General features: G+C 42.7%; 2 protein-coding genes across 2 annotated transcripts; both read left to right on the top strand.

The window, feature by feature from the left end:
- The first annotated feature begins 4,253 nt into the window (after positions 1–4,253).
- vldlr (very low density lipoprotein receptor) lies at positions 4,254–19,889 on the top strand. Its single transcript, XM_027009039.2, is given in 20 exon segments — positions 4,254–4,573; positions 6,770–6,889; positions 8,348–8,470; positions 10,552–10,674; positions 10,953–11,324; positions 11,713–11,835; positions 12,207–12,329; positions 12,785–12,904; positions 13,137–13,262; positions 13,611–13,782; positions 13,996–14,220; positions 14,385–14,423; positions 14,425–14,501; positions 14,602–14,741; positions 15,326–15,467; positions 15,548–15,697; positions 17,313–17,381; positions 18,181–18,258; positions 18,354–18,523; positions 19,001–19,889. Coding segments are annotated over 20 exon segments (2,595 nt in total). The 5' UTR covers positions 4,254–4,506; the 3' UTR covers positions 19,037–19,889.
- Positions 19,890–20,822: 933 nt separating this feature from the next.
- On the top strand, positions 20,823–23,027 carry kcnv2a (potassium channel, subfamily V, member 2a). Its single transcript, XM_027009050.2, has 2 exons — positions 20,823–22,130; positions 22,646–23,027. The coding sequence occupies exons 1-2, from the start codon at positions 20,823–20,825 to the stop codon at positions 22,901–22,903; spliced, it is 1,566 nt and encodes a 521-aa protein (XP_026864851.1). The 3' UTR covers positions 22,904–23,027.
- The last annotated feature ends 422 nt before the right edge of the window (positions 23,028–23,449 follow it).

Genomic DNA, 23,449 nt, shown 5'->3' with positions numbered 1-23,449 from the left:
TCTTTTTTGTGACACATGATATTAGAAAAGCCTTTAGGAACACAGTAGCGGTAGTTAGTTGTACACCGGGGTCCAGGGTGCCGGACACTGCAGGTAATCTTAGGCAAACAGAGGTTCTGTAAGATAGTCACTCATATAGAAGCTAATGATATATGCCTTTGCCAGTCAGAGATTACTGAAAATCATATTGCAGAGGTGTGTCAATTAGTGAAGGTGATGTCTAAAGCTGTAGTATGCTCTGGTCCCTTCCTAATGCAGCGTGGCTATATAAGGGTACAGCTGGTTGTTTTCATGGAACTGCGGGATGCCCAAGTGGTACTCACAAAACAATATGGGGTTTATAGATAATTGTAACACATTCAAGGGCAAGCCTGGCCTTTTCGAGTGTGATGATATCCATCCTACCAGGAAGGGCGCTGCTCTCCTTTCCTGTAACATAAACCATAATCATGACAGACCTAATTAATCTATGACAATCCAGAGCAGAGGCCAGGCAGCAGACAAAAGGGCCAAATCAACTGTCTGCTGGTTGCTATGTGACATCACTCAAGGTTCATCATATTGACACTGTGCCTGTTCCCCGAGCTAAGCAGAAATACAGACAACAAAGAAAAACATGTCTTAATAACCTAATTAATATTAAAGTCACTGATTCACAGAGCACTGCCTGCACCATTCATCTAAGACTGGGTTTACTAAATGTTAGAGCCATAACATCTAAAGTGCTCATGATAAATGAAATCCTAACAGAATAGAGATTTAATGTGCTATGTCGAACAGAAACCTGGATCAAGCCATTTGAAATTATTTTTTACTTGCATAAATGCTGTAGCCACCCAAGCCTCTTCCACTAATTGACATCTACAGGCCACCAGGACCCTATTCAGAATTTATTAACGAGTCTGCATATTTCCTCTCTAATCTAGTCACTCTAGTAGAAAGAGCCATTGTTGTTTGTGATCTAAATATTCACTTTGATGTACCCTAGACCCTGGGTAGTTCTAGCCTTTAGTTTTATATTAGAATCAAATATTTTCACCCATGTACAAGAGAAAACACACACTCTGGTGGATGGACACATGCTTGATTTAGTACTGACATATGGCATAGACATAGAGAACATAGTCATACTACCTAAATCTGATACCATCTCAGACCATTCCCTCATTTCATTTGAACTACATATGAGACACAATATTTTAACATTGCCTCTCTACCACATCAGATGCATGATCATGTCAACCACTGCATGTAGATTTATTGCGAATCTCCCAAACCTATCATTTGTGAATGTCAAACCCATTGGAACTTGATCAAATGACTGAATGCTTAGAATCAGTATTGCAATGCACACTCAATGATGTTGTTTCACTTAAGATTAAAAAAATAGGGGCAAAAAAATTATTGCCTTGGTTTAATAATCACAATTTAAAACAAAACACTCAAAAGATAGAATGAAAATGACAGCACAATAAATTTGTAGTCTTCCAGTTTGCATCGAAGGAGAGCCTTATCAAGTATAGAAAGGCATTATTACCACTTGAACATCTTATCTCTTGACCCTAATAGAAAATAACCAAAAGAATCATAGATTTTATTTAGTACAATTGCACATCTAACTAGGAATAAAACACCAATACTCAGATTACAACATCACATAGTAGTAATGAGTTCATGAATTTCTTCATTTTGAATTTCTTTAGAATTAAGCACATTAGACATAACATTCAAAGTATTAGTGTGACATCAGGCAGCTACTTAGAGATCAGAGCAACCAAGCCAAAAAGGACTTTAGAATCCTTTATGCCTATCCAAGAGCCAGAACTTACATCTCTGATCTTGTGCTCAAAATCCTCCACTTGGATACTAGATTCACTGCCCGCACACTTTCTTAAGAAAATTCTATATGAAGTAATTGAACCTTTACCAAATTTAATAAACTCCTCCTTGAACATTGGCTATGTACCTAAATCACTCAAATTACCGATAATCAGACCACTACAGGCCAATCTCAAAACTTCCATTCGTTTCCAAGATTGAAGAAAAAGCTGTAGCTCTCAGCAGCTAAGGTCATACCTTAATCAGAACCAGATACATGAAGTCTTTCAGTCAGGGTTTAGGGCTCATGATAGTTCAGAGACAGCACTGATTAAAGTAGTTGACCTGTTGTTGGCTTCTAACTAGAGTTGGCGTCTAACCTTTCATTTTATTGCTTGATCTGAGTGCAGCATTTGACTATAGATTACAACATTTTACTAGAGAGAATCGAAAATGTTGTTGAGAATCGAAAATGTTGTTGGGAAAATGTCAGCCAAACCAGAGGACATATACCATCTTAATATTATTGAGGAATGCATAAAGGATATCAGATACTGGATGATGAGGAACTTTCTTTCACTTAATTGTGACAAATCAGAGGTGCTTCTATTAGGTTTAGAGACAGCTATGTTCTCGCTCTCTAATTAATCAGTGAACCTCAATGGGCTCCCAAACACATCTTCTCAAACAGTTAAAGATCTTGGAGTAATAATGGATCCCAGTCTGTCATTCGAAGCTCATATAAATAATATTTCTAGGAACACCTTTCTCCACCTCATGAACATTGCAAAGATTAGGAACATGCTCTCCTCACATGATGCAGAAAAGCTAGCCCATGCATTTATCACTTCAAGATTGGTCTACTGTAATGCCTTACAATCTGGCTGCACCATTAAGTGTCTAAACAAGCTTCAGCTAGTTCAAAATGCAACAGTCAGAATTCTTACTAGAACATGAAAATTTTATCCCATCACTCCTATATTAGCTACTTTACATTGGCTCCCAGTAAAATTTCATAATAATTATAAAATACTTCTAATGACCTACAAAGCACTGAATGGTCTTGCCCCACAGTACCTTAGGGAACCCCTAGTGCATTATGACACATCATGTCTTCTTAGATCAAAAGATGCAGGCTCTTTACTAGTACCAAGTATTAAAAAAATCTACCGCAGGGGGCAGAGCCTTTTCCTATAAAGCTCCCACAATATGGAATAACTTTCCTGCAGATGTTCGAGACTCAGATACAGTCTCAAAATTTAAGGCTACGTGTATCCCTCACTCATTATAATATTTATAAGACCATGCACAGTTAAAAGTGATTTTAAAAAACACAAAAGTCAACACGTCATGTTAATTGGATTGAAATGTTCATCCAAAATATCATGAAATATTGCTAAAAAGCCAGAAAGAAGGGTTCAGCTTCTTCAGATGATCTGACTCTTAATCCAAGCCACAGTCCTGCATTTAGTCATTTTAAAGGTCAAGACCGGGTATCACTTCCCTGGTATTTACACGTGACAAAATCTAAAAACATGAGCTTGTTAAGCAATATTAGAAACAATGTTTATTAAGATCTTGTTAGAATCCTTTAATGTTACTTTGACATAAAATTACTCCTCCTGCACCTTTCTGTTGCAACTTCTTATTGCACAATTTGAAAATGAAGCATTAATATGGAGTAGACTGTTTAAAAAGCATGATCACTGAATCACTACAATGGAGTCTAAAAAGAATTATGTATTTACACTTTTAAAAAATCCATGTATGACATCAGACCAGCTGCAAGTTTTATGTATCTGCTGATAAAGCATCTTATCAATAAAATAATTTAAATGGATTACAATTAGATGAGCTTTTACTATTCAGCAACTTGTTTATTCATTCAGTCATTTATTCAAGAGCTAATCTGTGATCATTAAGGAGGATTCAAAAGGTATACTACTGCTGCTATGTGATTCTAATCATGTTAATGTTCTTCACTCTTAATCATTGTGCAGTTTAGTGTGTTCCTTGCTACAACAGTCCTGCTTCAGCTCAACACGGTAAAACATAAATTCAGTTAAATTACAGTTTCAAATTTTATTAGTCAATATATTTTAACGTAGTTATTAGTTTTTGGTAATTATATTAATCTATGATTCATTAGTTGATATTAGACCATTATTTTAGTTTTAAAGTGGCTGATAGGTGGAGCCACAACACCCTGACACTTAAGGTGCTATGTAGTCCCAATTCTGTAAAGCATATAATAATGTTTATCACAAGTTACAGCATAACTGTAATTTATATATTGACTAAGAATCTGCTAATTGTTTTAATAACAAATTGTTATCTACCAAACATGTAGGACATACATTTCTCATCACGCAATCTTTAAGACGTCTGTGGTACACAAGGGGTTAACAAAGTGTAAATGACATGTTGAAGGGGGAAAATCCGCCTTGCTCGTCTGGCGCGGTTATTTGCTGCAGGTTTATGCTATCAGTAAATAAAGACATGGATTACGGCTTCATGAGTCGTTCGCATGTTGGGCGCTTTTGAACGGGACGGGACGGGACTGCTTTAATGAGATAAAAGCGCGTGGTTCCGGTTGATTTCTGTTTGTCTCACGGAGACATATCGGCTCTGCTACAGTATCAGCACAGAAGGACGAGGCCGGAGCAAACCGTTCAGCTATACCACGAAATGGTCACGTCTACTCTGGGGCTTCTTCTGCTGCCGGTATGTCTTCAGCTGTGTGGACTTGCTCGAGGTAGGTGTTCGATATGGTGATAATGTGGTTGATGATATGTATGAACACTTGTGTGTAGATTTTGGTTACATTTAAGATGCTATAAGCGTTTGTCAAAGAAGTCACTCTGTCAAACCCTTGTAATAAAGATGCATGTGGGGCTCTTTTGAAATGCATGGTCAAATCACGTAGACTTGTTAGACTGGATCGATGTATTATGATGTGATAACTTATTCCTAGGTTAAATCGTAAATGTAACCTATGCTTCAGTGAGCAGTTGTATGTAAGTATGTGGCTCCTCTGTCGCTTATTGAAAAAGGCGTTAAAGCACAGGCCTCTGCAAGTGTTTGTAGCAACATGCCGCTTTTCAGTTTTTTCGTCGTTATTGAGCATGGAGTCCCCCCCTCCTTTATTTTGTCTGGTAGTCTTATTTGATTAACCGGTGATCTCAAATGCGTCTACTGAACACTTTATTCTATGAGATGCGACCGAACCGTTGCTGTGCTTTCGGAATAGCCAAGTATTCTATGCAAGGATGGCTGGTGTGGGTGCGGAGATTGCCCCGGGATTGCGTAATTGACAAAGAGCAGGTGGTTTTAGTTCTAGGATACAGTTGCTGATTTTAGTCTCACGATCACTTCGGTCACGTCTACGAATTGTAGTTGTGTTGGCGAATAGATGAGGGCATCGTTTTGAGCTACATTGAAAACTGCATTGTTATTATGGATCCATCTTTTGTTCCCACCTATATCGAAATCGATATTTCTGAGCACTAAAGTACGTTGTGCAAGTTCGTTGGTGCGCCGCTGACCTAAATTGCACGGATTTAACAGCCCTTTCTGGTCCTCCAGAAGAACGGGATTGTTAAGAGGCGGGGACATGAAACCATTGCGTGTCTTACGTGAGCGTCATACCCCGCGCAGGTTGGCGTTTTCTCTGCTCAGATCACCTGATTCTAGTTATCGGATAATTTGATCACGTGTTTTGGAGTCGGGAACCGTGTAGCGTTGTGACGCTCCAATACTAGTTATGCTTTCCATACATTTTCTGCAGTTATTTACCAACAGTGTTGTACTCAAAACTGAAGCCTTTTTTTCTCTAACACGTTGCACCCACCGTGAAAGTTATGACCCAAATTAGCCCCTAAAACATGTTTTGACACGCACATTCTCCACTCTCAGTAGGGTTACATTCTGTTCGTCTTTTGGATGGGGTGGCAGCACTGGTCTCGCTTTAATTGGTAGTGACGGCGTCCTGCTCTCTGCTGGAGGCTAATCTGGAACTGACCCTCGCGGAGTCTGATTGGCTCGAACAGCGTATCGCACGTCATAATAAGCGCTACCAAAGCGGCCACTCGCGACGTGACCACATTGCTCCAAAAGAATGTATACGGGGTCATGGGCTCGCAGTGAATGCTGGCCGTGTTGTCTGTCCAGCTGCGGATCGCTAATGTTTGTAATGCACAGTCGGAGACGATTGGAATAAGTGCGCTCTAAATGAATGTCCTTATACTGTTTTGTAGCTAAGGTGCTAATGTCGTTGGTGTTTTGTTCACATCGTGGAAAAATGATTGGGTATGATAAATTAGAGAGCAGCTTGACAAATGTTTTCTAAAACCCAGACAATTTGCCCTTGGAGGCAATAGACTGGCTCCTAGTAGCCATCTTCTCATTGAAGAATTTGCCCTTGACCCTACGTAATGTTCATAATGTGGTTGTCGTGTTCTGTGGATAAGTCGGTGAACTGGAAAAATATTCGGTCTGATGCGCTGTCCTGTTCGCGTGTCACCCGAGCTAGTCTCTTTCTCTGTTCCATGCAAGCTCACCCTTATCCATATCGGGTACAGATACTGGCGCTAATTACGGGGGCATTTTTATGCTGAGCTGCATGCTTTTGTTTTGCAGTTAGAATATGAGGGCAGCCTGATCTTCTCCTTGTAGTTTTTCAGTTCTAACCTAATAAGAGTACATTACTATGTGAACATGAGGGTTACCACCTGGTGATAATTTGGAAAGTTTTCAGTATATTACCAGGGTCCTCATTTTAGACACAATGATACACAATGTAATTATTATTATTATTATTATTATTATTGCCACTATTTAAAAAGTAGTAGTATTTAGGACTGATGCTTTTGTTGTATACAGCTGCTTCTCTACAAGCAGCCAAGTCAAGCTGCTGTCCCAAATTCTAACCCCAACACCAACCCATCCCCAGGCTCCCGCACTGAATGTGAGCCGTCCCAATTCCAGTGCGGGAATGGCCGCTGCATTCCCTCTGTGTGGCAGTGTGACGGTGATGAGGACTGTTCTGACGGGAGTGACGAGAACACGTGTGGTGAGTCACAATATGTCCATGCACATGCAACTGTGGTGCTCCAGGAAACGCGCCCAAAGACAATACAATGGCCGATTATGCAGTCTGCTTGCTTGGACTCTGTGCTGTACACTTTCAGGCATCTTGTGCTAATTTGGAGTACTGATGCAATCCTCCAGGGGCTCCATCCTGAAGTGCAGACTGTGCACAGACTGATCTGCTCAGGCTGCACCCAGATAGTGTACAGTGCCACTGCTATATCGGACCTTTTAAACAAATTGACCACTTCCCCAATTGAGTCAGGTCTGCCTGCTACCCCACATGCACGATTTCAGTAGAGATTAACATGACGAGGCCCTGGGAGCCATAAGGTCCCATTCTGGATGAACTAGCTTTCTTTGTATCTATGGTAACTGGGTCATAGATGGAGGGAGGGGTTGGCATAGAAATTAATCTGCATCCAAAATTCGTAACAGTTCCAGTGAAGTCATCAGGATTCCAGCCCAGTGCTGCAGCTCCTTCCCCGCATGGTGTCCGCTGTGAGTGTGCCTCCTGTGACAGCCACCACCCAGCACACACACAGAATTCCAACCTAGTGAGCGCAAACTTTGGCTTGTGTGGGGAGAATGCTAATGTACAGTATTGGGTAGGCGTCCTCCTACCACTCCTGTCTGTTGCACCCATAGTCGGCTCTTGTCTTAAGGCGTTCACTTGCACGTCGAGTGGACATGAAATGACTGAAAATGGGGCTTGGCTCTGCCTTCGGATGGGAGTTGTTCCTGTAGTCAATTTGATTTCTGTCCAACTTGCATGTATAAAATGCTGTGTTTTGACACACATGCTTCTTTTTTCAAATGAATTGGTTTGTACTGACTGGGGATTTTTGTGTGAAAGTGCTTAGTTAGATGCTTATCCATCTATCTTAAATTTTAAATGTAAAGCAATGACCGACATCAATACTAAACTTTTTAAAGGATTTTTAAGTTGTTTTATCATGCAAGCTCAGAGCTGTAAGTAACTTGACATTAGAGCTGTATGATGTTGACACTGGAAAATATTTGACATTGAAAGTGTTATCAGTACGTGATTAGAATATTTTGGTGCACCCATGTAATTTCAGAATGGCTAGACTTTTCATACATCTTAGATTTGTTGGCCACCTGATTTGACTGTTTACATAACTGGGAGAGCTTTATGAATATGGAGGCTTTTTGTTTATTTACACCATTATGTCCCAACATGGAGAGTTGGGGATGGGAGGGTTTTGGTGGGAAGGAGGGTTTGAGGTTCTTTTGAAGAGCAGCTGCTTCATTTTTGTTATGAAGTGTCCAGAGGGTGGGGCTGTCCAGAGGTCACTGCTAAGAATGCATTCAGGAACATGGGTTCCACTCCTGCTGTAAAATTGCTGAGTGATGAACTTGTTCTTACCCAGCTGAATTTGTACCTGACTTTGTGTTCTGTTTTCACCAACTGTCGCAGTGAGGAAGACCTGTGCAGAGCTGGACTTCGTCTGCCGCAATGGCCAGTGCATACCCAAGAGGTGGCACTGTGACGGGGAGCCCGACTGTGAAGATGGCTCCGATGAGGGCACCGACGTGTGCCGTAAGTATGAACCTTCCATCCCTAACCTGTCATGAGGCTGGTTGTAGCTGGTTGCGCGCCCCCCCCCCCCCCCCCCCCCCGGCCACAGGTCCTGTGCTGCTTCCATCCCTTCGGAGTTGCGCATGATCACAACAGCCATTTTGTTTAGCTGGTAATAAATCCTGTGGTTGACATGGCGTCAAGGCCATCCAGTAGGAGCACACAAGGGTGTTTCCTGCATATGTGTTCCATTAGTTAATGGATCAAATCCCTTGGGTATAAGTGGTTATCCTGCCTTGTTGTGCACCAGTTACTGGGTGGGGGCGAGCTGGAAAAGGATCGGGGGGTGGGACTTGACAGGAAAACGATTCAGGATGGTGTGTCCTTTTTCCCTCGAGTCATTCCCACCTGTTATCGGCACCTTTTTGAGGGCTGCACTTCCAAGCACGTCACATTGGATGTATCTGGGCGTCCACTCGGGTTACATTCTGGTTCATTCTGGAACGCCATCACATGGTGTCCTTTACTCCCAGCTTGATGGATCCCTGCTGAGAAATACCAGCAGCCATTTTTATCAGGGATAAAAAGGAATGCCTTTTTAGGCTCCCATGCCTCATATCCATGCAGGAGTGATAACTGATGGTGGACATAAGTGAGCTCATTCCATGGGATGAATGCTTCATACTAGAGTGATGGTGAGAGATGGCTAATTAATTGTTTCACAAATTTAAAGGTGAAATGACTAAATGTGTAATTATCTAGAATGTGGAAAAAATACTTTTGTTTAAATGTTTCTCTATTTTGCCGTTTCATGTGGTGGACATTTGGGTTTGGAGCTCAGATGTCTCCATGCAGGTGTGTTTTCTGGCATGTCGGACAATCTCATGACTCAGTGCTGTGGAGGTGGGAGGCACGTTTACCACAGGCCCACAAAGCCAGCAGAGTATTTTTATATGTTGTACGTGCTGCTCCGTATCAGTTCTTGTTTGACCAGCTGTTGGAAAGTTAGTCTGTAAATGGCTGCTTTCACAAGGGTAACGGTACATCTTGGTGTTTTTAGTGTTTTTTGTGTGGTCTCTCCCCCCCCCCCCCTTTCTTTTTATACATGGCAGAGTACTCTGACTGCATACATGGGCTTCTAATGCTTTATTTTTCCTGCATTCTTCTGAGATTTTAGGCCTGGAAAGATGACCTTTGACCCACTTTGGGCTGGGAGGTGGTGGGGGGTATGCCTGTGTAAATATAATCTTCCTTTCAAGAACACTTAATAGTTGGGCACTAGTTTATCTGGGGTGGGTTGTTTTTTGGGGTTGTTTTGTTTGTTTTTTTAAATCTTTCCCTCCTATTGGATGTAATTTCAATTTGAGTTCACATACTGCTGAATTTAGAAAATGCAGTGAATCAACTGTTTTAGGTTTCATTCCACCACCTGGGTGCCAGGACGAAAGTGTCGTCTTGCATGTCTTTTGCGTCTTGGGGGTGGTGATTCAAGTCGAGCAGCACGAAAGGCTCAAAGGCAGCTTGTTGCTGAATGGGGTGTGATTTAGCACTTTTAGGCATGTGGGAGCTGGTCTAGTTATGGCTTTGTAGGTGAGAGTCTTTTTTTCTGATAACCATTACAGGAAAGCCAGTTTAGGAAAGGGGCTGACGTGGGAGAACTTTGCGAGGTTGAAATCAAGCCATGCAACTGCACTCTGGCTGAGTTGCAGGGGTCTGGTGGCACTGAGGAGCAAGTTGTAGTACTCCAATCTCCAAGGCAATGCATGAGCAACTGAAGGGCTTCCATGGTGGTAGCAATAAGAGTTGGTTGTCCAGAATGGACAGTTGAATCAGTTGAGTGCTGGGGTGTAAGGGCTTCTTTTTTTTTCTTTCTTTTTTTTCAGGACTAATCTGTATTTCCTTGTTTTACAGTTAGTGTTTTGGGCCATTTTTAAGCAATTCATAGTGAGTGCTATGCCAGTTTCTAAGAACCTCAAGTGAATGACATCTGAGCATGAGCCCAAATGTTACTGAATTATTCGCCTGTAATTGGGTTCTCATTAGCTTTTTAAAATGGTTGGTGAGGGGTAAAATCTTGCCCTTACTTTTCACTTGCTCTTCAGACACCAGAACTTGCCGTGTGAATGAGTTCAGCTGTGGCTCAGGCTCCACACAGTGCATTCCTATCTTTTGGAAGTGTGACGGTGAAAAGGACTGTGACAAGGGAGAGGACGAAGTCAACTGCGGTGAGCCTGCGGCCAATTCTTGCAGACACTTAAATTAGTCTATTTGTTTGTGCGTTAGATTCCCCAGGGTGAGTGCAGTCATGACTCAAGCGATTAATTTTATTGCATGTGACAGGGTGATTCACCCATGTCTGGGGAGATTGGGGAAACTGGGATAATATTACAGCCCAGTTTAGACCTTTTAGAAAGTGATGCTTTATTCCGTATGTGGCTGCATAAGTAAAATTGTGTTCCTGAAAATGCCATTAGCACATTGGAATTTCACCCTTTCAACATAGGCAACATCACCTGTGCCCCCCTGGAATTCACCTGCGCCAGCAGCCGGTGCGTTTCGCGCAACTTCATCTGCAATGGTGAGGATGACTGCGGTGATGGCAGTGACGAGCTGGACTGCTTGCCCTCATCATGTGCCCCTGGCGAGTTCCAGTGTGGCAATGCTACCTGCATCCCAGGTGGTTGGGTGTGTGATGAGGACGTGGACTGCCAGGACCAGTCGGACGAATCGCCACAGCGTTGTGGCCGCGGCCCCACGCCACCGGCCAAGTGCTCGGCCAGCGAGACCCAGTGCGCCTCCGGCGAGTGCATCCACCGGCGCTGGCGCTGCGATGGAGACGCCGACTGCAAAGATGGCAGCGACGAGAGGAACTGCCGTGAGTGGGGGTGCTACCAACTGGATGCAGTTGCTAATAGTATTTACCAAGAAAGCAGGGCAGGGGATTCCTAAAAGCATTGTATTGCTGTTTATATCACACTGAACCCGCACTGCTTTAAGATCTTGAGATGCATGTGGGAAATGCTGCTAAGGTAAACTTTTAATGGTGAAATTGCAGGGGAATGATTTGATGCTAGAAGACAAGTTTGGGGGGGGGGGGGGGGAACTTGGCCACTGTCTTTGATGGAAATGCATATTTTGGTTATGCTGAATGATGCGTTTATGCTGTGGTGCTGAGGTAATGTGCTCTAATGGGTCTGCTGTTCTGTATGCCTTGGTATGAGAGGTCACATGCAGGTGTTTTGTTTCTGCGCTCCCCATTTTAGCTGCCCGCTCCTGTCACCCTGACCAGTTCAAGTGTGACGATGGCAGCTGTATCCATGGCAGCCGCCAATGCAACGGCATTCGAGACTGCGCTGATGGCACAGATGAAGTCAACTGTAAAAACTGTGAGTGCAGCGATCCACATGACCCGAGGATTTTCTAGCCTTTGAAGGCACTATCTGATGCTCTTGTTGATCATTTAATGTTTAAGGATGGTCACCTAAAACAAAGTGAAATGTGTGCAAGCTCTGTAGTGAGGAATTGGGTCAAATCCAGGCTCAATACAGTGCACAGTTTCTCCTGGTTATTTCAGATCTATAGAAATGAAGTGATACCCGGGGGCTTAAATCTGAAGTCCTGAAATGCTGTGTAGCTTACCATGTGGCACATCACATTGTTTATTAATAATGTACTATGTGTAGCGTTTTTCTGTTTGTCTGCCTCTGTCATGGTGTTCACATTGTGGAATCTTTTTTTCTCTTGCAATTTTGTGTAGTGACTCAGTGTAACGGCCATGACAAGTTCAAGTGTCGGAGTGGAGAGTGCATCGAAATGAGCAAAGTGTGCAACAAGGTCCGCGACTGCCCTGACTGGAGTGATGAACCAATTAAAGAATGCAGTAAGTATACTGTGCAACAATATTTAGGATCGTCCCTGTGAGCTGAGCTGCTGCTTTCAGATCAGTCTTGCTCTGCAGCTCTATAATGGAGACAAGGGGAACTCTTTGCAAGCAGAAGGCTGATTTTTGGGTCAGTGTGTGTAGGCGGTGTGTAAATGTAGGGCTTGGTCTAATGTGATGTTGCTTCTTGGTATTCTGATCTTGTGGATATAAACTGTGACCTAAAACACATTTGTCAGAAATGGAGAACAACTATTGACTAGCTACAAGTCATGGTTTCTGGTGAAGCGTTCCAAGGTCATGAACTAGCGGTATCTTCCACTGCCCATTTCTCCAGTCGCCCAGAACACCTCTAGAATATTGCAGTGCTTGCTTCTGTGATTGGTTGTGTCCTGTCAAGTCCCTATACTGATTATTAATCACACAAGTTAAGTTAACTGCCTGCTTTGTTTCAGATGTAAACGAGTGTCTGCTCAACAACGGCGGCTGCTCACATATCTGCCGCGACATGGCGATCGGCTATGAGTGCGACTGCACCCCTGGGCTCCAGCTCATCGATCGCAAAACCTGCGGGGGTGCGTGAAGCCACAGAAGCTAGCTGGACTTACAATTGGGGGGGGGTGTTTGGTGTGTCTGATTTTCACTGGAGCAGAAAATTGGTTTAGAGAAGTCTGATTTCTTGTTATAGTACAATGCTTTATCTTCCTATAAAGGTTACTGCAATAATTATTTCTCTGAAACAAAAAAAATTCCTGCTCACTTGGTCACATCATTAGCTCATCAGTTTTCTATTTCTACCTCCTGTAGATATCAACGAGTGTTTAAACCCTGGGATCTGCAGTCAGATCTGCATCAACCTGAAAGGAGGCTACAAGTGCGAGTGTCACAGCAGCTATCAGATGGACCCCACCACGGGGGTATGCAAAGCAGTAGGTTAGTAAGATGGAGCACCAATGTGGACAGCTGTTACTGCCTTCAAGGTATCCTGAGCCAAGTGTGGGATTTACCTTGGCGTAGCACTCTTGACCGCAAGTAATGCTGGTTCGTTTACAGCAGTTTCACATGGTCGGCTGAGTGATGTATGGATGGTCCACCCATCACTTCTTTTGGAGTATAACTGGAGAAAAAAAGGCATAGAGGCTTTAAAGTTCAGAGTGGTAACCTTCTAGCAAAGTTGGATTTTGATATCCATAAGCCTACATAACCCTGCCTTTCCCAACAGGCCGAGCCTTCAGCTGCCTTTGTGGCTCCCTAAACTCTCCACATCTCTCTGCCCAACAGGCAAAGAACCATGTCTGATCTTCACGAACCGGAGGGACATTCGAAAGCTGGGCTTGGAGCGCCGTGAGTACACCCAGATAGTGGAGCAGCTGCGCAACACCGTGGCCCTGGATGCTGACTTCACCCAACAGAGGATCTTTTGGGCGGACCTGGGACAGAAAGCCATCTTCAGGTAAAGGATGGTCTTCTGGTATCTCTCTACAGCTGTTGAAGTGTAGAAAAGGGTAGTTGGACCATATGTTTGATGCTAAAAGCCTAGTGTGTTAGCAAATTGAAGTGCCAGTCTGTGCTTGAAATGCCCATGAATGCAGAGCGTTCATTCTTATTGTGTGTGGGGTGGGGCCGTTCCCCCCTACAAATTTGCTTCTTGATTTGGTTTCCACAGCACAGTCCTGGACAAACGTGAGGATGTGGGCAACTACACCAAAGTAATTGATAATGTTCTCATGCCTGTGGGGATAGCAGTGGACTGGATCTACAAGAACATATACTGGTCAGATCTAGGCAGTAAGAACATAGCAGTGGCCAATTTCAATGGCACAAAGAAGAAAGTGCTGTTTGACAGTGACTTGAAAGAGCCAGCTTCTATTGCAGTGGATCCCCTATCTGGGTAAGTATTTTCAGATTCAAAATTATTTAAAATCAGCTGTAACACATCTTTTGTGTAAATTGACTGTTCCTAGGAGCAAAGGAGTTTTGGAATAAGGTGAACTGACAAGTCCATGGTGATGGGTGTGGGATTTTTTTTTTTTATTTTTTTTATGCTACCCATAGGTTCCTTTACTGGTCAGACTGGGGGAGCCAGCAAAGATTGAGAGTCTGGCATGAACGGAGTGGACCGACAAGTTCTGGTTGAGACTGACATTCAGTGGCCCAATGGAATCACTCTTGGTAAGGGTGGTGTTTTATTGTGGAGGGTTTTATTTGGTTTGAATTTCCCATGTAGCAGCCCACTTCCTTCATGGTGTGGAAATGTTGACTTTCTTGATAGATCTGATCAAAAGCAGACTCTACTGGGTCGACTCCAAGCTGCATACACTCTGTAGCGTGGACCTGAATGGAGATAATCGTCGAAAAGTTCTCCAGTCCCAGGCCTACCTGGCCCACCCGTTTGCACTCACTGTGTTTGAGGTACGGTGGGGTAGTGGTAACCCAGTGGTTAAGGTACTTGAATTGTAAACAGAAGGTTGCTGGTTCAAGCCCCACCACTGCCAAGTTTCCACTGTTGGTCCCCTGAGCAAGGCCCTTAACCCTCAAGTTGTACTCAGTCATAATTGTAAGTTGCTTTGGATAAAAGCATCAGCTAAGTGTAATAACGAGGTATGGGATTCTGGTCTGTAGAGTTGATCAGGTTCTAGAAACGGTGCATACTAATCTCATGCTATCCTTCATAAACTGAACATGATTTTTTGCAGAATTTGAAACTAGCTAGTGCCCATTCTGTTTGCTGGCCACAACACTGGGATTTTAACATGGCCTGATAACAGCTGATATAATTGAGGGTTGCTTTAAGACAGACTCCCTGCAATTCTGCAAGCTGCATTCAAACTTGGATGTGGCTCAGATATTTGATACTGTGCTGTTGCCACTCTAGTCACAAATGAAAGCTCAGGGGGTTAAAATGTACTAGAATGATTAATCTATTCCTATGTACATGAGGGTAAAACGGGCTTTGTGTTGCAGGCACAGTTTTTGGCACTTGCATATTTTGACAGGATCGTGTGTTCTGGACTGAGGGAGAGAGTGAGGCCATATATGGAGCAAACAAGTTCACAGGATCAGATGTGACCATGCTGGCCAACAACCTGAATGAACCTCAGGACATCATTGTGTACCACGAACTCATCCAGCTGTCCGGTGAGTGCAGTGGCCTGGCAGAGACCATGTGGAACTGGGATGGGTCGTACAACAAGTAAATCTGTGCTGTTTGTGTGCAGGGACCAACTGGTGCAATGAGAAATTTGAGAACGGAGGTTGCTCCTACATGTGCCTGCCAGCGCCTCAGATCAACAAACACTCCCCCAAGTACACATGCGTGTGCCCAGGAGAGCAGGAGCTGGGCCCAGACGGCCTGCACTGCAGACCAGGCAAGTATCTGCCGGCATGGTGAATTGATTTCTCCGCCGCCTGCTCCATCACTGGTTTTCATTTTAATTTTAACTGGGTTCCCCTGGCATCTATACTTTCGCAGTGCATTTGTGTGTGGCAGTGTGAAAACATCTCTTGTGAAGCTAGACATCTCGACTTTGGCTCTGGCTATCTCCCTTGTCGTATCCTGTGCCTGACACCCCCCCCAAACTTTCAGACTCCTCTCCTACTCTGCTCCTCTCCTCTTAAAGCAAGGCTGGGGGTTGTTTTCCTTAGAATGCTCTTTCAGAGAGAGAGCATGCCATGTTGAGGAATATACAGACAGTGCATGGTATTGAAAAGCCACAGTTGGAGGACAACACTGAAGGGAGCTTATAGGAACGCAGGGGTACCATTGGAGGGATCAGCACATGAATACTTTTATGGCTCTGAAACTTGAACAAAGTAATGGCCTTTTACTAAGCAAAGCATTGATGGCTATGGGGGGCCAGCAGGAGAGCTCTAATTGCCTTCATGCAGAATGCAGGGGCAGTAAACTATTCTCTCTGACATGGATGCTTTAAGATGAAGATAAAGAACACAAACTCCTTTGAGGAGGAAAGGCCCAAGCTTCACGGCTGGGGCTTCTCTTTAGAACTGCAGCTAGATTCACATCCAGAAATCGGCTACAGTTTTCTCCCTTTGTAGAGAACCCATGTTCCCTACATTTTAAACTAATAAAGACTCAGATTTTAAAACGTTTTTTTCAGTTTTGTGACACTAGATCTAAAACTGATCTCTTGGCTTTTAAAAGCTTATGTTGAGCTGGCATTGTCTGTATTTCTAGTCTCTGAAGCATAAAGTGGTTGCAAGGCATTGTAGGATATCCATTTTTGATACTCTGTATCCTATACAAAGCATTCCTTTTTTGACCAACACATAAAATGACAGAATACAAAGTGGTGGTTTGGTGTCCTTTCACATGCCATTGTTTTTGACAGCACCTCCTTTTGAAGTTTATTCACTGGGAGACTAATAATAAATTACAACCAAGTCAAGTCAGTTTGTAAAACTTGTGCATTACATAACCTATTCTGGAGCTTAAGCATTCTAACTAACCAGTGCCACACCCAATATGTGAACTGTTTTAAATTGGACCAAATTTCAGTAGTATTCTGTTCCTGATTAAACTGCAAACACTCAGTGGCCATATTGGCTGTGTCTGTACAAATTCATTCATTGTGCCTAGAAAGGCAGTAAATGTGCATGCCAGATTTATTTCCAACTACTGTAAAATGGTTTATAAAAGTAAATATCTCTAGTACATTTCTTGTAATGCATGGTACAGAAAGGGTACCCCCCCCCCCCTTCCTATGGCAGTTTGACATTTAATCAGTCTGTACATGTAGGTGGGTATGAAATGAGACGGTTCAATGGAATGGTCTTTTGATTTCAGCCCACATGCTACTAGCTGTCTGAAGCTGTGTCTCAGCTTGTTTTCTTGCCTTTTGATGGCTCCTTCAGTTCTACCAACACTCCAGGGGGGTGTTTTGAATAAACATGTAGCACTGTTATAATGCAATGCACTACAGGTGGTATTGGCCATGGTGTTATCACTGTGCTCTCTTGTAACAGTGCCATCTACAGCTACATCTGCCCCACAAGATCAAGGGCGAGTACGCATATACACCACCCATCCTCAAGGTAACCCAGTGTCCCTCTATGAGCCTTTTGGACTGCATGTGCATGGAAACATGCATCAGAACTGGCTCCATTAGCCTTAGTAAAGCCCTTTAGCACATCTGAGCACATTTCGCTTTTGCAACCATGTTGGCATTTCGGCCACTGATATGCATTTTACTGCCTTGCGATGACATTGAAAAATATTGGGGGATCTCGAAAATGAATTATGAACTGTGTGTAAGGCCAGAGATGCAAGAACCCTTATTACTACCAACTGTTAATTCCTTGATTAATGAAACAGTGGTCATTTTGGGGGGTGGGAGGAGTAGGTTTGTTGGCCATCTAGGGCAATTGCATTGTGACCTAGTTCAAGTGCAGCATTTTCAACTGAATACTCGCCGAGCCAGCTAACCTCAAGCTCATAGCAAATATTGTATCCTAGTGAATTCTGTGACTCATTAGTTGTATATTAGAGAGGTAATAACCATAGTGTAGTTACAGGTGTATTGGTGTAAAAATGTCTGTGCTGCTGAAACTTTTCCCCTATTCAAAGCCACTCCAAAACCAAAGGTAAGCTCAGCTGGCTAGCTCAGTGCTAGGGAAGAGAGAGAATGAGACAAATAAATAAAGTTTGAGTCATGTCATTGGTTACCTTCCTCTAGCTATACTAGGCAATTGATTGGTTTCTTCTGATGCACAACTGACTTGGAAGCTCTAGCATACTGGTCAAATGTTATGGGTTTTTTTTTTTTTTTTATTAGTTGTGTTCAAATAACCTGTTGATTCAGACTAACTTTTCTTCTTCCTCAACAACGCCTAGAAGGAAATATAAGTACCTCCATACATGAAGTAAAGTCAGCCAAAGGATCAGCAGCTGCCTGGGCTGTTTTGCCAGTGTGTGAGTAGCCCTACTTTCTGTCCATTAGAAAAGTCTTCGTCGTGTTGGTATGAGAAGGTGTGTGTCTATCCAGCCACTGGCTCTCTGGTCCTTAGTGCTGCTGGCAGTGGCTGCAGTGGGAGGTTATCTGATGTGGCGGAACTGGCAGTTGAAGAACAAAAAGAGCATGAACTTTGACAACCCAGTGTACTTGAAGACTACAGAAGAAGACCTCAACATTGATCTCAGCAGACACACTGCATCTGTTGGTCATACATATCCCGCAGTGAGTCTGACCTTTTTGTGTTAATTTGATGTACTGTACAAAACTGCAGCTGAACACCTGTTTTGTGTGCATCATTGTAGGCCATCTGTGAAACTCAGACAAGAGTCTGACTTCACTGTCTAGTAATCCGTATTCATACCACATGCCATAATCACATCTAGCATTGTTTTGGGCATCTTATTTGAAGTGGCATTTGATTTAAGCAGAGTGAAATCTCTGAATAGTGTCATGGAGGGAGAGAGAGAGAGAGAATTCCTCACCCATTGCCAATTCAAATCTGTGACCATGTCCTGAGTCAATTTTTCTCACACCTATATTTTTCCAAGGAGATGTATAGCTATGTACCAACACATGTAAATTTCATGATCTCGTTCAGCTAAACATTCATGTGACCAACATGAATGTATCATGAACAAGGCTTGGTCCAAAGAATCTCTTTAAATTGTTGTCTGAAAATGTCTCCTTCTTTGCCTCCAGATTTCAGTGGTCAACACGGAGGATGACCTTCCGTAAATAGACCTCTGCACCACTCCTTTCATGTACTGTACGCTCGGCACCCTTGCCAACCACTGTTGCTGCAGAAGACCGACAGTCAGATGCCTTCCAAAGTGCATTTCACGGTTGTTTCTTTGGGGTGGTGTGTTTTTGTGTGAAATGTGACAATGAATTGCTTCCTCCTTGGAGTAAAATGTTCCAAAGCATTACAGAATTGAAGATATGGCCTTTTATGGACTCAACCCCTAACTTGGGCCCCTGCAAAATTAATCAGCAACTGAACTACTGAGAGCCTAGACAGAGACTCGGAATCCAGACAACACTAGTTCTGTTGGGGTGTGTGTGTGGGTGTGTGAGAATATTTAAATGAAATGTTTTTGGTTTTTTGTTTTTTTTTTAGGCAGTAATGTCTAAGTGAGTAAGTGCAAGTTTTTGTTTGTTTTCCTTAGGAACATTTACCTCCAGAAGCACATTCTTATAAAGCTTTTTGTGTGTCCTAGGAAAAACCCAAAGCTCTATAAGAGGAGTGCTCTTAGATTGTTTGTAAAACACTGTACATATCCCTCTTAAACATTAATCAGGATTCTCCAAGCACTTTGATCAAAAGGTCCTGTGTAAATAAGATTGTATACATTTGACTCAATTTTGCTATGGTGGGTCATAGTACCAGGGTAGAAAAAAAGTATTTAAAAAGAGAACCAAGTTTGTTAAACTATTTTGTATGTTTGTGCTGTTCCTGTGATCTTTTTTATAGCATTGTACAGAGGGACACAGTGCTCTGTATTGAAGAAACCTTTGCAAACGCATAAAATAAAATGAAATGGTCTGTTAAATCAGATTAATGTTAAAATAAATCCTTTTGTCCACTTTCCTAAAGGCCACAATGTGTATGCTTGAGATGCCATTGACCTAAAGGATGGGAAATGCTGTCTGTTCTGGCAGTGTAGTTACCACAGGCTTCACAAGTAGTAAATCCTACTGGCCCAATATATTTAGTGGTGCATAATCCAGATTAATGTGGGTGTATGGGGAGGTGGGGATGAAGATGGTGAGACGTTAACATCTTGTGTTGATTGAGATTACATTTTAGAATAATGGCATTCATGTTCAATGTCTTGTGTGCCTACTAAGGCTTTGATGAGCATAACCCTGATTTGTCTGCTTCACCAGAGATTATCTGGACAAAGAAAACCAGTATGATGCATGCAAGGTGATTGGCTGTGGGTGTGCGTGTATCACTTTGAGTATGATCCCAAAAAGATTTGAATTTGTAGTTAAGTGTGTGTATAAATACACTCTGGGGACCATCTAGTGGTTCTCAACAACCACTACAGTAGTTAAAGGTACCTGTTACAAGCTGGCGCTTTTTTTTTTTTTTTTTTTTTTTTTTTTTTTTCCTCTTCCCCCCCACAACGATGTTACCTTGCACTTTGTTCCTCAAAATAATGGTGTAATTCATAATATAGGTATATTAATTTTTGATCAAAATAATTTATGCCACAAGGTGTATTTATTTATTTTATTTATTTAGTTTAAAGTGCCTATTTATTTATTTATTTAGATTATGGATATTACTCTGATACTATTACATTCACAAATGTCATCCAGAAGGCATTTGAAAGGCATCAGGGTGGGGAGAGATGCTGAGAGAAGATAATTGTTTAAACCGTTAAGCACACAGATCCTCGCAGTCAGCATCATTTAAACGGTCAGTGCTGCTTCCCATTGGTGTGCTAGAAACTAACTTGCATGGCATTCTGGGGGGGACGGCACTGATTTACCCAGCTGAAAGGACACAGCCAACATGTCTGATCTTAACAGCCAGAGGCAAAGCCCCTTCCCCTGTTATAAACCTGGGGGTAAAGGCCATTCTGCCATTGACTTCACAGAAGAGGATGAACTCCTATTCACACAGCAAAGCCTTTTGAAGCGATGGAATTCAGTGCAGGAACTCAGTTGGGATATCTATGATGTTGAGGAAAATGATGATGACGATGTTCAATTTTTCCCCACATCTCTGATTCCACCTGTGGCTAGGAACTATATACTGAATATTAATGTAGGTGGTAAAGTTTACCAGATCTCTTACAGAGTGGCAGCTAAATATCCCAAGACGAGGATTGGCCGTCTTGCAACATACACGGACCACAATAGAAAGCTTGACCTCTGTGATGATTATACTGTCCTGAATAATGAGTTTTTCTTTGACCGGGATCCAGATGTCTTCCACAACATTTTTAATTTCTACAGGACCGGGGTTCTCTGGATAAATGATGAGCTGTGTCCTCGTAATTTTTTAGAGGAAATCAACTACTGGGGTGTTCGGATAAAGAACACCCCCCGCTGCTGCCGCATCTCATTCGAAGAACGGCAAGATGAGCTGAATGACCAGCTGAAGGTGCAGCGGGAGCTGCAGGCAGAGATCGAAGTGGAGGAAAACGAGGAGCTGTTCAGGGGAATGGCTTTTGGACACACTCGCCGCAATATCTGGAACCTCATGGAAAAACCTTTCTCCTCGGTCATGGCCAAGCTCATGGCTGTGGCCTCTAGCTTCTTTGTGCTTGTGTCCCTAGTTGCCATGACCCTGAACACGGTGGAGGAGATGCAGTACAAAACAGCAACCGGCCAACTCAGCGGAAAAACCTATGCCGAGTACATGGAGACCTTCTGCATCGCTTTCTTTACCATGGAATACCTACTGCGCCTTGTGTCCACGCCAGACCTCAGGTGTTTCGGTCGGAGCGTGCTCAATGCTGTGGACCTGATTGCCATCTTGCCACTGTATTTGCAGATGGTCCTGGAATGCTTTGAAGATGAGGACCACCAGAGGCATGGCACTGACATCGAGAGGGTGGGGCGGGTGGGCAAAGTTGGACAGGTGCTGCGCATCATGCGTCTAATGCGAATTTTCCGCATCTTGAAACTGGCACGCCACTCCACAGGACTGCGAGCATTCGGCTTCACGCTGCGTCAGTGCTATCAACAGGTGGGCTGCCTTTTCCTCTTCATCGCAATGGGAATCTTCACTTTCTCGGCCATGGTCTACACTGTAGAGCATGATGTCCCCAAAACAAACTTCACAAGCATACCTCATGCATGGTGGTGGGCAGCTGTAAGTGCATCTTTTGTTTTCTGCCTTGGGGTCCAGTAGTATTGAACTAAGAACTAGTAACAACCAGCTTTAATTTGGGAAAAAAAAAAAAAAAAAAAAGTACTTCAGTCAAGCTGACTAACAAAAAAAACCTCTCACAGCTATATTTTTCTGCCATTCCATCTTGCTTACTAAGATACAAATTCTAAATTCCAAGTAGGGTACACAGCTTATGCTTGGTGCCTGAGGAAGGCTGAACCAGCACAGTGTTAAAGGCACTGCTCATCAGTATTACTATAAATATTTTCAGTAGTGACTGTCAATTTGGAGCAGATTCCTATTTGTTTACTGTGACTATACTGTAATGGTAGTACACCAAATGGCATTCAGGCTGTGTGCTGGGGTTTTTCCTACCATTTCCCATCATTATACATTTTAATAGTATATAAGAATTTACTAATGTGCTTGTCTAATTACACATGGCCTTGTTACATTTGTACAAGTCCATTAACATGCCACTCCTGTGTCTTATGCAGGTCAGCATCTCCACAGTGGGGTATGGTGACATGTTTCCAGAAACTATCCTGGGTAGGATTTTTGCATTCACATGCATATCTTTTGGAATCATCCTGAACGGCATGCCCATCTCGATATTGTACAACAAATTCTCAGACTATTACTCCAAGCTGAAATCCCATGAATACACATCCAATGTGAAAGCTCGTGGAAAGGTGAGATTTGCCAAGAGAGCCATCAAGAAATTCATGGAATGCTGCAAGCAGCCCAAAGGCTAGTCCCCCAGAATCCTTCCTGTGTGACTGATTTATCCACTGATGTGTTTGTTTTATGGTCTCACTGCTAAAAATATAACAAATTAAATCATATGAGAGCTTCTGTCATGTTACATGCAGAAGCTGATAAAATCAGGCAAAAGGGAGTTGTTTGTTTGTTTGTTTTAACTAAAAAGAACTACAGTTAAACAGGAAAAATTTAACATTCAAAAAGGAACAGCCATCATAAATCAAATCTTAATGCTGTAAATGGTCACTTGTTCACTATTGGCTAAAATGCATGATGCAGTGGGTTCAACAATCAACTTGACTTGCACCTCCTTTATGTGACCAACTCAGTTGAAGGTCCTACTTATTAATTTATGCTCATTTTAACATTATTCTCATTCTATTTATTTAATTTGCTTTTAAAGCTGTAAAGAGTATTAAGAAAATGTGATGCTATATATGACTTCTCTAAAGTTTTAGAAAAAGGTAATTCTAACTTACCAGCCACCCCCACAGAATAGTGGTAGACTGAATCTTCCATAAAATTTCATAAAACACCAC

The sequence above is a fragment of the Electrophorus electricus genome, chromosome 17, assembly GCF_013358815.1.
Source record: "Electrophorus electricus isolate fEleEle1 chromosome 17, fEleEle1.pri, whole genome shotgun sequence".
Lineage (NCBI taxonomy): Eukaryota > Metazoa > Chordata > Actinopteri > Gymnotiformes > Gymnotidae > Electrophorus > Electrophorus electricus.
This window is presented reverse-complemented; position numbering and strand designations above follow the sequence as displayed.

Excerpts from the sequence above, each read along its gene's own strand:
- kcnv2a (XM_027009050.2), top strand. The coding sequence starts at position 20,823 with ATGTCTGATCTTAACAGCCAGAGGCAAAGCCCCTTCCCCTGTTATAAA. Across the intron at positions 22,131-22,645 it reads ATGCATGGTGGTGGGCAGCT|GTCAGCATCTCCACAGTGGG; the intron begins GTAAGTGCATCT and ends TGTCTTATGCAG.